This window comes from Sander lucioperca, chromosome 20, assembly GCF_008315115.2.
Source record: "Sander lucioperca isolate FBNREF2018 chromosome 20, SLUC_FBN_1.2, whole genome shotgun sequence".
Taxonomy (NCBI): Eukaryota; Metazoa; Chordata; class Actinopteri; order Perciformes; family Percidae; genus Sander; species Sander lucioperca.
In genome coordinates this window covers 20,276,397-20,291,650 of record NC_050192.1, presented here as the reverse complement: position 1 = coordinate 20,291,650, position 15,254 = coordinate 20,276,397, and the positions used below count along the sequence as shown (strand labels likewise).

Below are 15,254 nucleotides of genomic sequence, written 5' to 3'. Positions count from 1 at the left end.
CACACACAGACACAGTATATACATTCTTGAAATTTTTTCAATTTTTTTTTTGTCAATTTAAGTTTTTGTCACATTTCCACGTTTTAGTCGTTTATTTCTACGTTAACGCCGCATTCTTGACACATTTTTCGACATGTTTTGCTGCTGTTTAGAAGCTTTAATCCCTGATTCAGACATTAAAGACTTATGTTTTTGTCTCCAGGTGACTACGAGGTTTCCATCAAGTTCAACGACGAACACATCCCAGACTCTCCGTTCATCGTCCCCGTCGCCACGCTGTCTGACGACGCTCGCCGCCTCACCATCTCCAGCCTGCAGGTGAGGACGCATCGCTAAAGCCTGACACCATCTCACATCTAAAGACGATCCTCTCACATCTAACGTTAAGGACTGGGGATCTTGCAGCGTCACACGTTGCAAGACTACAACTACATTTGTTTTGAAATATTTAACCAAGTCTCCCCAGACGGGAAAAAGACTGAATGGGACTGTTCTTCTTTACCTAAACTCAACTGTCCCGTTCAGAGGCGGAGTGGCAATCGGGAGAGTCGGGACTTTTCCCGGTGGGCCGGTAGTGTTTCGAGGCCGCGAGGGCCAATCTGATAATAGTTATACATCGCAAGTTCTTAGCAGCACCATCCGGTGGCCTGGCGTGCACGGCCGCTGCCCGCTGGTCAAACTGTGCAGCCTCTGCTCTACCCGTACGGCGGCCCGCAGCAGCCTCTTATTTCAATACAAACAGGCTAATCAGAAAAGCAAGGCAAGGCAATTTTATTTGTATATCACATTTCAGCAGCGGTGCAATTCAAGTTAATAGTTAATTAATAGTCAAGTTAATACAAAATTAAAAATAATAAATACAAAATGAAAAGCAATTCATACAAAATTAAAAACAGTTAATCAAAAACAGATTAAATACAGGAATAAAAAAATAAAATTCCCAATACAGTGCAGTGCAAAGAATTAAACAAAAGCAGTATCGAAAAGAAAGGTCTTCAGCCTTGATTTAAAAGAGCTGAGCGTAGGTGTCGATCTACATTTTACCGGAAGTTTGTTCCAGATACGTGGAGCATAGAAACTGAACGCTGCTTCCCCCTTTTTTGTTCTGATTCTGGGGATGGCAAGCAAACCTGTCCCTGATGATCTTAGAGGCCTCTGCGGTTCATAGTTAACAAGTAGATCCAAAAGGTAATTTGGCCCTAAACCATTTAGCGACTTTTATTTGGGGTATAGGAAGCCAGTGTAAAGACTTCAGAACTGGAATGATGTGATCTGCTTTCCTTGTGTTTGTGAGGACTCAAGCAGCTGCGTTCTGAGTGATTTTTTAGGGAGACCTGTAAAGACACCGTTACAGTAGTCTAGTCTACTGAAAATAAAGGCGTGAAAGCACTAACGGGCACAACCATGTCTAGGATTTTCAGAAATATAGGGGGATCAATGAGTGGCCCCTCCCCAAATGGCATAGCCCTGGTCGGCCTATGACGTAAAGCCATCGAACACCTCTTTTATTCCTCGTCACGTTTGGAAGTCTATGAAATAGACGAAATTTACCGGTAGATTTCTACGAAACCAGCACGTTTAGATCTGACACTAAAGGAGACTTTTAGTGTCAATAACAACCCCAGAGATACCTGACCAAGCATCCGTATTTTACGTGATTAGAGTGAGAACGTGTTGTCTTGTATCACATACAATTGTTCAGACACCCATGAGTTGATCAGTAAAACACCACAAAGACTTGACAAACAGAGTTATTACATTAACAACAACTTTGTTTTGCCTGTAAAATCTCGAATTATATTAGTTTCATAATTTAAAACCAGTTTATTTTGTGTATCATCTAAATCTGCTCGTGTGGATAGAAGAAGCTTGACGCCTGAACAGGCCACATGGTCTTCATGAGTTCCTTATTTCAGGATCCAGTAAGTCAAGTTTCTTGGTCTGTTTTGGTCTGTTTTTAGGAGAAGGGTCTGAAAGTTGGGCAGGAGGCGTCGTTCGCTGTCCAGCTGAACGGAGCCAGAGGGCTGATTGACGCTAAGATCCACACGCCATCAGGAGCCATTGAGGAGTGTTACATCACCGAGCTGGACAACGGTAACACCCACGCAGTGTGTGTGTGTGGGTGTGTGTGCATGCATGTGTGTGTGTATATGGGTGGGCACGGCTCTACCTACTGAGCCTCCAGGGCACCCTTTAACTGCTAACTTTAACTCTGTAATCCGTGTGTTCCGTTGAACAGACAAGCACGCTATCAGGTTCATCCCGAGAGAAAACGGAGTTCATTCTATCGACGTGCGTTTCAATGGCAGCCACGTCCCCGGTAGTCCCTTCAAGATCCGCGTTGGAGAACCGGGACAGGTCGGAGACCCCGGCATGGTGTCTGCCTTCGGACCGGGACTGGAGGGAGGAACCACAGGTATACACCACAATTAACCCCTTCATTTCCAAACCCTTAATAATAGAAATTAAATAGGAAGGGCTGCACAATATATCCTTGTTTTTATCGTCATCGTGATATCAACCGGCGCAATGAACACATCGAGGGAGATTTTCTGTGTTAGTAGAAAGAAAATATCAGCAGAAAACTAAATTTTAAAATGTAACTCTCATTCTTTTTTAGTGCTGCATTTTATATTCAAATCAATGTTCAATTTGTTCAGTAAAAGAAAGTAAGAAATGATTTCCTTTCATTAGTTTAAACCCAACAAGCAGTTTCTGGATTTTATCAGAAAACTGAAAGCTGCAGAACTGAGAACACTTAAAATCTGATTATTTATTGCAAGCCAAGCGCTACAAAATTCAATAAAACACCTAATCATTAACTTTACCTGCGACATACATCGATGCATCCATGTTATTTTTGGGCAGTTTGGTTGAAAGAAACCCATATTTCTGATATGAAAAACTTTGGATAAGGGTCAAATTTGACCCAAGGACAACACAAGGGTTAAAATCTGATTTATCAATTTATAGCACATTTGCCCATATGCTTTTTTCGGCGTTCTTCGACGTTTTGGTCAGATTATTTGTCTTTGTTCAGCGTTTTATCATATTTTTTTTGATGTTTTTGTTGTTTAATTCAACAGGTTTTTTTGCCTCTTCAGCGGTTTCCACTCTTTTTGTTTGGGACGTTTTTGTAGTTATTTCAACATTTTGGTTGTTTGTTTCAGCATTTTTGTTTATTGGACGTTTTTTCACCTTTGTTGTTTTTGACTTCCTCATTTCGTGGGTTTTTATCTGTGTTTGCGGCGTCTGTGTGTGTGTGTGTCATCCTCCAGGTGTGGCGTCAGAGTTTGTTGTGAACACGTGTAACGCTGGATCCGGAGCTCTGTCTGTCACCATCGACGGGCCGTCCAAGGTGAAGATGGACTGCCAGGAGTGTCCCGAGGGATACACAGTCTCCTACACCCCCATGGCCCCCGGCAGCTACCTGATCTCCATCAAGTACGGCGGACCGCAGCACATCGTAGGAAGCCCCTTCAAAGCCAAGGTGTCAGGTGGGTCGGAGTCATTAAGGCTGTCAGCCAATACTTTAAAGTCAAATATATACTCAATTTGTAAAAAGAATCTGATTCGGCCGAATATTGGGCTTTTTGATGGGGTTGGGTTTCTGCCGAACCTTAGAATTTTTCCAGCGAACTGAACCCTACGCTTGCACTACACGCGCTACGCTGGTCGACGTAATGACGGCGCCGTTGATTACAGGAAGGTGTTTACGTAGGTGGAGCGTTCAATGCAGTAGGCTGTGAGAAAGTGGAAATGGAACTGGTGAGCAGAAAAAGTGTAGTTTGGCAGTACTTTCAGTCAAAAGAAGACCATTCAAGTCCAGCTACATGTTCAATTTACAATGCTGATTAGTCTGGTGGTGGCGAGGACCCTAAACTATACACAACATCACCGCTGTTACAACATCTGGTATCAAACATCTGGAAGAATACGAGTTGTGATGAAGGAATCTACAGACAGCAGCCAGAATGCAGCAACTTCAGGTACGGCAAAGGAAGGACAGTCACTGTTTACTTCATTAATGAGTTTACTGTGTTCATGGACTGAGGATGGGACGAGGATTCAGCAGAATCTCAACCAGGGGATTCAGGATTCAGCCGAACCCCAAAAATCTGGATTTGGTGCATCCCTAATATGAAAGTAGCAGTAGAGATATAACGAGAGAGGGATAAGTGGCGTTCCTTGGAGATCAGCTGATGTTTTTCTTTGAATACGTCTGCAGGACCTCGTCTGTCCGGCGGCCACAGTCTGCATGAGACATCGTCTGTCATCGTGGAGACCGTCTCCAAGGCAACGGCGATGGGAGGAGGAGCCTTCGCCTCCTTACCCAGGTTCTCGTCGGACGCCAGCAGCGTCATCTCCAGAGGTGCCGGCCTGTCCAAGGCCTTCGTGGGTCAGAAGAACACGTTCACCGTGGACTGCAGCAAAGCAGGTCAGCAACACACACAGAGACACACACACACACACACACAAACAGACTCACACACACACACACACACACACACACATACACACATACACAGACTCACACACACACACAGACATACACACACACACACAAACAGACTCACACACACACACACACACACACACACACAAACAGACTCACACACACACACACACACACACACACACACAGACTCACACACACACACACACACACACACATACACAAACAGACTCACACACACACACACACACACAAACAGACTGACACACACACATGCTGATGTCTCTGGTCTCTTTCTTTAGGCACCAACATGCTGATGGTGGGCGTTCACGGGCCGAAGACGCCCTGCGAGGAAGTGTACGTCAAACACATGGGCAACAGGATGTACAACGTCACGTACACGGTCAAAGAACAGGGCAGCTACATCCTCATCGTCAAGTGGGGGGACGAGAGCGTCCCGGGCAGTCCCTTCCACGTCACCGTCCCCTAAAACGTCCCCGGCAGTCCCTTCCACATCACCGTCCCCTAAAACTCAACTCCTCTGCTCTAACAGCTGTGTTAGAAACCGTTCCCTATCACAGATACACACTGAACAAAATTATATCCACAACACTTTTGTTTTTGCCCCCAATTTTCATGAGCTGAACTCAAAGATCTAAGGCTTTTTCTATGTACACAAAAGGCTTATTTCTCTCAAATATTGTTCACAAATCTGTCTACATCTGTGTTAGTGAGCACGAGATAATCCATCCACCTCACAGGTGTGGCTTATCAAGATGCTGATTAGACAGCAGGATTATTGCACAGGTGTGCCAGATTTGTGAACAATATTTGAGAGAAATAGGCCTTTTGTGTACATATAAAAAGTCTTAGATCTTTGATCCTACTGGAATCGTTTGGAGGATTTGGTTTCAAGTCCAATCATCGGTTCCAAAGTTGATATGTGCAAGTTTTGGTTTCCGTAGCGACCAGGCGAGTTGCAGCCTCGGAGCACAGTAAGCAGCGCTCTAGTCTGGCTTTATTTTACATTGAAAAAACTGTAAAACTGCAAACCACCATTCAATCAAAATTTGTGAAAATAGGCATGTGACCCGTTTCAACTCCACCCCTCAAAGAATCAGAATTGGAATCAGAATGGTTAAAATCCAAACGATGCCCAACCCTAGGAAGGTCACGGACATCCGGTGCAATTTCCGGCGGCACCCCCGGGAGAAATCCTGGAAGTGGAACATCGTGGATATATATATATATATATATATATATATATATATATATATATATATATATATATATATATATATAAAAAAGTAGTCAAAAAATGTTTGCATTTCAGAACCTTAGGAAATGGACAGCGGCCGACACGAACACACACGCCTATTAACTGGATAATAAAGCCGTAAAGGGCTTTCAACTCAGGACAGCGCCACTTCTCACAAATACAGATAGGATTGGAGATGAGAAGTTTAACTGACACGTAACCGCGGTCAGCTTCATGGGAAATTAAGAATCGCTAAAGAGGCGTTTTCATCCGAGAGACGCTGTGATTGGTGGATAGGATATGGAGCAGGGGACTGACAGCGACATAATCAATCACACTATGACAGACACTCCACTTAGCACCAACTGCAGTGTTTCATTTTAAATGAATGTAGCCTATGGGCAGTCTGGCACATTTTCCGTGGGTGCTCCGGAGCTCGAGCATATCGAGTATTGGCGCCTATGCTCATAAATCCACCAGCGTTTAGAACGCCAAGACAAAGAAAGAGGAAGGGGACGGACATCCAGCTCAATTTCCAGCAGCACCCCGGGAGAAACCCCGGAAGTGGAACATCGTGGATATATATATATATATATATATACTAATAATCACTATAGAGAGAATGAGGGAACGGTTTCCAACACAGCTAATCTTTTTGTAAATTCAACCATTTGGACGAAACCACTAAACTCTACTATCAAGATTTCTTCTGAATGTTTCTGGATTTTGCTGCAGATGTAAACGTGTGTAAATCCAGTTTTTAACTTCTCAAAGTAGGATTGTACAGCCAGGAAGAGAAGCAATTGGTTTTGTGCGATGGTTTCTTCCCACAAACAAACGGAGGATCAGTGCTGTGACTTTACGTCAAGAAGGAAAAACAAAAACCTCTTTGCTTTTGATTTTTATTTATTCTCAGATCTTTGTCCCGCATTTAATTTTCTTTGACAGAAAATGGTCTTATTGTTGACGGAGAGCAGGCGATGAAGACAGAATGTGAAGATTTAGTTTGTGTTTGTTTTTTACCACGAGAAGACGTGCGGTGAAACAATCTGTCACATTGGGACGTTGCAACGTTCACAATAATCAACCCGAGTGACATTTTATAGTTTTTTTTGTATGTATCAAAACTGGATGAATGAAATAAAGTTGAACTGTTTGATATGTTAACCTTCAATCTGGCGAGATTGTGCAGGCATAATAAAAGTTTATTCGCTAACTTGCCACAGAAAAATGCTGCTGATGGTCTGATTTGTTGACACATTTTAAATAAACAGATTTGTTTTGATATTACTTAAAAACTAAAAATACAGAGTGAAGCGGTTACATATTTTCATTAGGGCTGTCAAATGATTAATCGCTGAATTTCTATAGTTAATCACGATTAATCGCATATTTTATCACATGATTAAAATTCTATTATTTTGCATTTCAGAACGGTTTTTAAGTACATATTAACAATGGAAAGTAATTGTTACCAGTGTATCTTGATTGGGAATCAAATGAATGCAAAGAAAGTTACTTTATGAACTTGATTTTAAGATTTGTAATTATTTATTTACTGTAAACAAAAGAAAAATGTGTGAATCATGAGTGAGTCATTATTGCACAATTCCTCCAAGTACCTAACTAAAAAATTAAAAATCCCTATCCTTACCAGAGTCAATATAGTGTTTAGTAACTCCTAAATAATGTTGATTACTCGCTGACGTCCAGTGATCATCGGTTAATGAGCAGCTCATTTCTGCACAAGTTCGTGTTAACACAGCCCATCTCCACGGTGACAGAGAAACAGGCTGGATAGTCTGGTGCACTGTTTCCACAACAACAAAAACACAGCAGTCTCTGAACTCCCGTTGGGAGTTTTGTTGAAGTTGGATGTAGTCCAGTTTTTGTCTAATGAGCGGACACTTGTAAGCAGGATTGATGGAACACGTGGCCGGCTAGCGTTAGCTTTCCACCTAGCTAGGTTATACTCCAGCCACCGTTCGCGTTTCACCGCTGAGGATGTCCCCCCGTGATCGCCCGCTGCCCGCTCCGGCCGCTGCTGCCCGCTCCGGCCGCCGCTGCTGCCCGCTGGTCAAACTAACCTGTACGGCGGGCCACAGCAACCTCTTATTTCCGAGCATTCATCTCTCCTCTCCCCCGGCCCCCGAGGGCCGGTTGTGTAGGCTGCATCACGTTAACTGAACTATATGCTTAGCTCCGTAGGTGGTAGCTCCAGCTTGACATGCTTCGGTGATATTTTAATTCGGCTTTATACAATGTGCATATAGCTTTTGACTTGTCTACGAGCCGTCCGGGAGTTTTGGAAAATAAAAAGCGCCATTCAGGATTTCATTGCTGCTGCGTTTCTCCATCATGCCTGCAGCCTGCAGCAGCAGAATGTGTTAGGAGGAAGTGGCAGCTTGATAAGTAACGCTGACAGCCCTAATTTTCATACATCACAGGCAAATGTTTGGTATATGCTCCAATTATGACTTTTTTCGACATACTATGACTTTTTTATGACTTTAAATTGAACTATTTATGTTAACTTCAATCTGGTGAGATTGTGCAGCATAATAAAAGTTTATTCGCTAACTCGCCAAAAAGAACCGCTGCTGATCTTCTGAGGTTTTGTTGACACATTTAAATATATACTACTACTACTGTGATGATGCTTTTCCGACTTTTTATGACTTTTTCGACATACTATACAAGGTGTCAAACTCGAGACCTGCACAGACCTTCCGGCAGTGCAAGTCAACGGCAAGCAGAGGGATGTTTTCCCCTCCGGTGGGGGCGGGACTTAAATACGCTCTGTCTGCATGTTCTTCTATGTCACGTGTGTCAAACTCGAGGCCCGCGGGCCAAATCCGGGCCCTCGCAAATTATGATCCGGTCCGCATATCATTTTAGGTTCAAACCGAATTTTGGCTTGCCTAGTTGTGCACCAAACCAAAAAGACAGGAAACTGTTTTTCACACTGTAATTACACGACACTCAAAGCAGAATTTAGGCAGATTTGCCGACCTTTAAGATCCAGAAATTCCCCAAGAAGAAGCAAAGAGTTTTATATTCAGGCTGTGTAACAGGTTGCTCTCTCTTGCTCTCTCTCTCTCTCCTCTGTCTCTCTCTATCCTCCCCCCGGTGAGTGTTTGGTTTTATGTCAACCAAACAGTGCGTGAGAAACTATACGAGACATGTTATAATACAGTCAAAGATATTTGACTTTTTCAATTAATTATATAATATATATATATTATTATTATTATTATATTAAGATGTGGTACATGTCTTTCTACCAAAAGTATTCAGGGTACAGTGCCAGGTATGTGCTGCAGATGTAATATCAAAAGAGAGCACAAGTTGGCTGCATAGAGCAACTTTAAAATCACATTACTTTCTTCAGAAAGGTGAGGCTTGAAGATGTTTTTTTTTATTGTTAAATGTGAATATGTTCTAGTTTCTTCTCTCCTCCATATTTTTCACCATTTTCTGACATTTTATAGACCAATCTACAGAAGCGTATTGGTGCCATACCGGAAAAAGAAAAACGTATCAGCGTCACTTTATTACTGTGACGGACTTTGTTAATTCTTTAGGTTAATGTGTTCATGTTAAGAAGAGTATCACTGTTTAGAGGCAGTAGGCCAGATTAGTGATGTTGAGTAAACTCTGAGATATCGTCCTGTCAGTGAAGTAAACGTGAGTTTAGATGCTGTGAAGCCTGTCTACATGTCATCTTCCTATGAGAGCGAGATTACACATCTGTAGTTGGCTCTCAGCCAACTACAGATGGGCTGTTGTTATCAGAGTCGTTTCTTCCTATAGGTGGACTACGCAGATGCATAGGGCCCCCGCAGCCACTAGGATTTGATTTGTATGGAGGACTTAGTTTTGATGAATGGTTGGAAGAGGATGAGAAGTGAATCATTCGATGAAACAACATTTTTACACTCTGGAGTTAACTGTTGCTGGAATAGTTTGGATCAAATCAGCTGTGACCTGAACTCTTAACTCCCCGCCACCGAATATATGCACCTCAGTCTTCCACAAAACCTAGAACAAACACTGACAGGACAGAAAAGTGAGATTGATTCTCAGTCTTAAGCCTGGTTCACACGGCAGATAATTAGGCCGATTTTAGCCCCGATTCCCCCCTTCTGACAATCTTAAGGATGCTCCGATTATGGTAAAATAATCTGATCAGATGTTCCTGCCGTGTGTGGTGTGTTAAGACTGCTCTCGTCTGCTCTGAAGGACGTCGGGACCGCTCCCATCTCAAATCGGGGATATCCAACATGTTGGATTGTTTTGGCCCGATTTCTCCTCGTGTGTGGTGTCCCCCGGGGACAAACGAGCACGCAGCCTGTGGACTGTGGCGTGTAGCCAATCAGAAAGCGAGGTGACGAGGCGGCGAGGAAAGCACCGGGAAACAACATCAAAACAGCCGGCGGCACGGCGCACCAGAAAGTCCGGTGGACGTCGGAGATAAGTAGAGCAAGTATAGTCCATGCTGGCGTTGTCTCCACTTCTTTGACCATCGCCTTTTCTTTTGATAACGTTTTTTTTTTCGGTTAAAAACAAACTACAAATTATCGCCACTGCATCCTCTTCGTCCGCGCTCACGTTTGATCTCGAGGGATTTTGCGAGATTTCCCGTCTGACCTGGGAATGCTCGGGACTCAAATCGGTTCGTCTGCGATGTCTCGATTTTGCCGTGTGCTGCGCACCACACAGTGTACGACCAAAACTTTTAGACCCGTGATTTTTTATCGCCGTGTGTGGAGTCTCTCAGGATTGGAAAATCGGCCGACAATTTTAAAATCGTCCCGTGTGAACCAGGCTTTAGCTTTATTAGTCTAAATGTCATTTTATTGTGAAATTCTGCTCCTGTTGCAGCCCTTCCTGCCTGCTTCCTGACAGGTGGAGCTGGGACTCATTCCAGGGAACAGCTCACCTGTGTCAGATATTTCTCTCCAGGTGGAGAGTGACCCTCTTCTTCATCAACTCTTTGGACTGTTTGAAGAAACTGTAAGTTGCTGTTTGATACTTTAACACCACGTTAGTCTTTGGTCTCTTCAGGGTTAGTTTCTGGCTCTGTAATGTTAAATATAATGTTTCTACTTCACTTCTATTTCCTGAGAAAGTTTGGACGACTCTTGTGTTGAAGATAAATCTACATGTTGGTGATTTACTGAAATCAAACAGCTGATCTTTATTTCCTTTCTCCAGCTGTCAGAACACAAACGGTCGTCTCCATCAGAGTAAAGTGAGACACAACACAACTCTAGTGTTTCTGATAAAAGGTCCAAGGTTCAAGGTGCGGCTTTATTGACTGATGGTGAAGTGATATTGATAAGAGTTGTGATTTATGTATCTACAGCGTTGGCTATTTTTTTTGCCATCTCTCCTTCCTGTTTTAGGAAGCAGCGACTGTTTTGCGTTTTGCCTGTAAAACCGTGTCTGTGTTCTTCATATTTATGTAGAATTATAGTTTGCTCTTCTTATATAAAAATAGGCGTCTCTGGTAGATGTTTGTGATTGGTCGTGCTGTGCAAACACCGCCTCTTTTATGTGAACGCGCGCGTCGCTGGATTGGGAAACCCTGGGTTGATTGAACTAGTTGATAACTACCGATAACTACAGCTTATGCAGGACCGCGGTTGTTAGGTTAGGTGAAGCCGGGTTACGGAAATAAATCCAGGGCATGTTGATCTGGATTCGTAGTACAGGCCTCTGGCTAACAGCCAGGATGTATTAATCCTGGAGCCTTTTCTATTCACTCAGCAGTGCTTTTACCTTATTATTATTAACCTGCATTAAATTACAACAGGTGCAATGTTGCTGTTCATTAAAGGAATGCTATTATTTAAAGTTGTGACCATTATTTTTAACTGCTTGTTGTTAGAAGATTGGTGAATATATTACGGCAGTTGTTGAGATAATTAGAAAAGGCTGATACAGTTGCAAACGTGTTTTAATTAAAGTCAGCGATGAAGGATAATATATAAAGTGCTGTACACGTGTTAGTGGGTCTACCAACAGCAAGCTGGTCAGAGAAAAATACTTCTTTAATTATTTTAGATGATTTATTTCTTTTAGTATTCTTTAACAAAGGATCATGTATGTTCCTCTTCCACGTGCATTTTATTTATTTGACATTCTTAGCAATTCAAGGTTCAAGGTTCGGCTTTATTTTCATTATACAACAGAATTGTCCAATGAAATGCAATCGGCATTCACAGCTGGCTCTGATGAAGTTAAGTTACCAACCAGGCTGCCTCTGTGGACTTTGGGCTAAAATATCGAGAGTCAAAAATTGTCCAAAAATATTCCAAAAAGGCGACGAAAACTCTGAAAAAAGCAACAAAAACATAGAAAAAAAGCTGAAAACAATTATAATATTCTAGCATTGTCGATTAGTGTCCAGGCGGAGAGTGACCCTCTTCTTCATCAACTCTTTGGACTGGTTGAAGAAACTGTGAGTTGCTGTTTAATACTTTAACAACATGTTAGTCTTTGGTCTCTTCAGGGTTAGTTTCTGGCTCTGTAATGTTAAATATAATGTTTCTACTTCACTTCTTATTTCCTGCGAAAGTGCTGAGGGCTGGTTTGTTGAAGATCAGAAAGCTGTCTGCAGCAGTTAGTGTCGGTCGTTGTATTCACTGAAAGGACTGATGTGGAGACAACAAGACTTGGCTCTTTTATTCTCTAACTAAATCAACTAATATGGAACTGCGTCACTATGAGCTGGCACTCCTCCAACAGGAACTAGTGTCGCTTCTGTATGCTGCAACTTTGCAATCCTAATCAGTACACTCTATAAAAAGAGTAGGTGTAGACCACACTCAGCAATCATTTGGTTACAGTATGCAAAAATTTAAGTTACAAAATGTTATAGGTTTCCACAGAATGAAGGCCTTAGCTCAACGCTCCTCTAAATCTCCTCGTTTTAATCCACATTAAAACATCCACAGGACCACACAGTAAAAGTTTAACTATTTACTTTTACACAAGAAAAAATACAACAGTGCAAAATCCATTTCCAAAAAATTATGCAGAGAGCCAGAGAGAGAAGGTGAGAATGGTAATTGGAAAGGAAATTGTTGTATACCGATTAGCAAAACATAAATGAATGCATTTAGGCTTGTACAAACGTCCTTATTTATTTGAAGGAGAACACAAAACTCAAGAGGCAGGTAACACTTAAAAATGTAAATATATAGAATATAATGCAGTAAGAAGGCTTTTACATCAGGGACCTGAGTCCAGATATGCTCTCTTTTAATTAAAGAAATTCTTAGTCGACTAACACTCAAACGATTTGATCGACTAATGGATATTTAATGTAAAACAGTTTCTCCTCAAAGACTCATGCAAAAGCTCCACTTTAAATCCTGTTTTTACATTCGATACACAGGACAGAAAGGTGAGATTGATTGTCATAATGGAGTCTTGTCTCCATTAGAGGACAGAAAGGTGACATTAGTCCTGGAGTCTTTCCAATGTTCCTGTTCTCCCAGAAAGAGAATGAATGACAGAGCAGGATGAGCAGAGAGCAGAAATCATTCAGTGAAGAGCTTCAGACTTTATTTTCTGCTTGATAGCTTCTAGTTTCTCCAGCAGCTTCTGTTTCTGGAGATTAAAAAGTGGTCTTCCTCTCTTTCTAACAGGACCCATCAGAGACCAGACCCTGCTGAACCTGAACCTGAACCCATCTGTGTGTCCATGAAGAGTTACCGGTCCATGGTGCCACCACTACTTTAAAAAAATACCTGTAAGGGAGAGGTGAATAAAAATGGAGGAGAGGCTACTTGAAATGGAGGAGAGAGGATTAATGGAGAGACTTGAATGGCAGAAGGAGCGAATTGCAATGGAAAGTGAAATTGAAATGTTAAGAAAAAGATTGAGGTGAGTTGTGAACATCCAGCAAACTGGAACAAGTCTGATTGGATGTAACTACGTCCCGTCTGGGTTAGGTTAGGTTAGTTAGGTTACTTTATTGGTACCCGTAGGTAAACTAGTTTTACAGTCTAAGAGAGGCGGGACATCCTTAACATAACATGCAACACACAACACATTAAAACATATAAAAACAGGTAGTAAAACATGGATAAAAAGGAATAGAAAACAACACATGACCAAAGTGCTTGTGCGTTTTGTGCAAATAATTTTACCGTTTGTTTAACAGAGTAATTGCCGCTGGTACAAAACTGTTTTTAAATCTTGTAGTTCTGTAACCAGGAACTCTTAGCCTCCGTCCAGAGGGGAGATACTGGAATTCCCTATTCAGAGGGTGTAGGCTATCTTCTTTGATAGCCATAGCTATCCGCTGTACTTATTTAGCATACAGGGATGGGGGGTGCAGCTGGGACTCCCCAGTCAGCTTACTTGACCATTTCACAATTGGGTTGTTTTGTGTCTTGTCAGTCTCATGCACACTCCATCTAATAAAGTGTTTTTATTTTTATAGAAAGGAATTATTGTAGTTGATGACTGAAATGAGAATATTTTTGCAAAATAGTTTCCTGTCTCACTCAAAATATCTTTGTATTTAGACAACATTTTGAAATATTATATTTAGATTCTTTTTTATTTTCATTTTAAAAGATATTTTTATTGTGTTTTGGACAGAAAGTAAATAATTATTGCCATTTAATTGTTAATAATTAGGCCTACATACATATTCATCTTAATATTATATTTTATGCAGCGAGACTTTAACTAAACATGTGACCCTCAATAAATGTGTTTTTCTATCAGGACCCATCAGAGACCAGAGTCTCCTGAACCTGAACCTGAACCCAGCTGTGTGTCCTTAAAGAGCGACCGGTCACATTATCGCCTCATTGACTTTAAAGGACAGCAACCCTCTGCTGAAAAGAGGTAATCTGTTAATATTATAATATTGCTGATTCATGTTTTAACTTTTATGTATCCAGAGAAGTTTTTGGAGTTTATTTTCAGCATCTTTCTTCTTCACGTCCATTTTATATTCTCACATCTGAAAGTTGTCCAGTTAAACCAGTCTTCAACTCTTGACATTAGTTAAATGTTGGATCTGGTTTGGTCCAGTATATTCTCTGGTGTTTTAACTTTTTTACCCAGTTTTTTGTATAGTTTATTGAACTTCTTTGTGTTAATCTTGTTTTAGTTGCTGCTTGTATCTCCAGCAGTTTTTGTGTCTGAATACTAAAAAGTGAATTTTCATCCCTGTTGGTCTTACTCTCTGTGTAACAGGATCCATCAAAGACCAGACTCTGTTGAACCTGAACCAAGCTGTGTGTCCTTCAAGAGTGACCAGTCACATCAAGGACTCATTGACTTTAAAGGAGAGCAACCCTTTGCTGAAAAGAAGTAAGCTGTTAATAATAGTATAATATTGCTTATTCATATTTCAACTTTTTTGTATCCAAGTTTCATCTTTCTTCTTCACATATATATCTTCTCACATCTGAAAGCTGTCCAGTAAGACCAGTCTTCAACTGTAGATATCAATTTAATATTGGACCTTGCTAAGTGTGTGTGTGTGTCACCTGGGTCAGGACAGTATTT

General features: G+C 41.5%; 1 protein-coding gene across 9 annotated transcripts in view; it reads left to right on the top strand.

The window, feature by feature from the left end:
* LOC116058439 (filamin-C-like) overlaps nt 1-5,119 on the top strand; it is a 75,526-nt gene extending 70,407 nt beyond the window's left edge. For 7 of the 9 annotated variants that reach the window (XM_035995886.1, XM_035995881.1, XM_035995884.1 and 4 more), the window contains 6 exons: nt 203-318; nt 1,962-2,094; nt 2,240-2,416; nt 3,279-3,497; nt 4,229-4,438; nt 4,759-5,119. In XM_035995886.1, the coding sequence (XP_035851779.1) occupies nt 203-318; nt 1,962-2,094; nt 2,240-2,416; nt 3,279-3,497; nt 4,229-4,438; nt 4,759-4,946 (1,043 nt within the window). In that variant the 3' untranslated portion in view covers nt 4,947-5,119. The remainder of the gene's footprint in view (nt 1-202; nt 319-1,961; nt 2,095-2,239; nt 2,417-3,278; nt 3,498-4,228; nt 4,439-4,758) is intronic. The other 2 variants (XM_035995883.1, XM_035995882.1) reach the window with 2 other exon arrangements.
* Nucleotides 5,120-15,254: the final 10,135 nt, after the last annotated feature.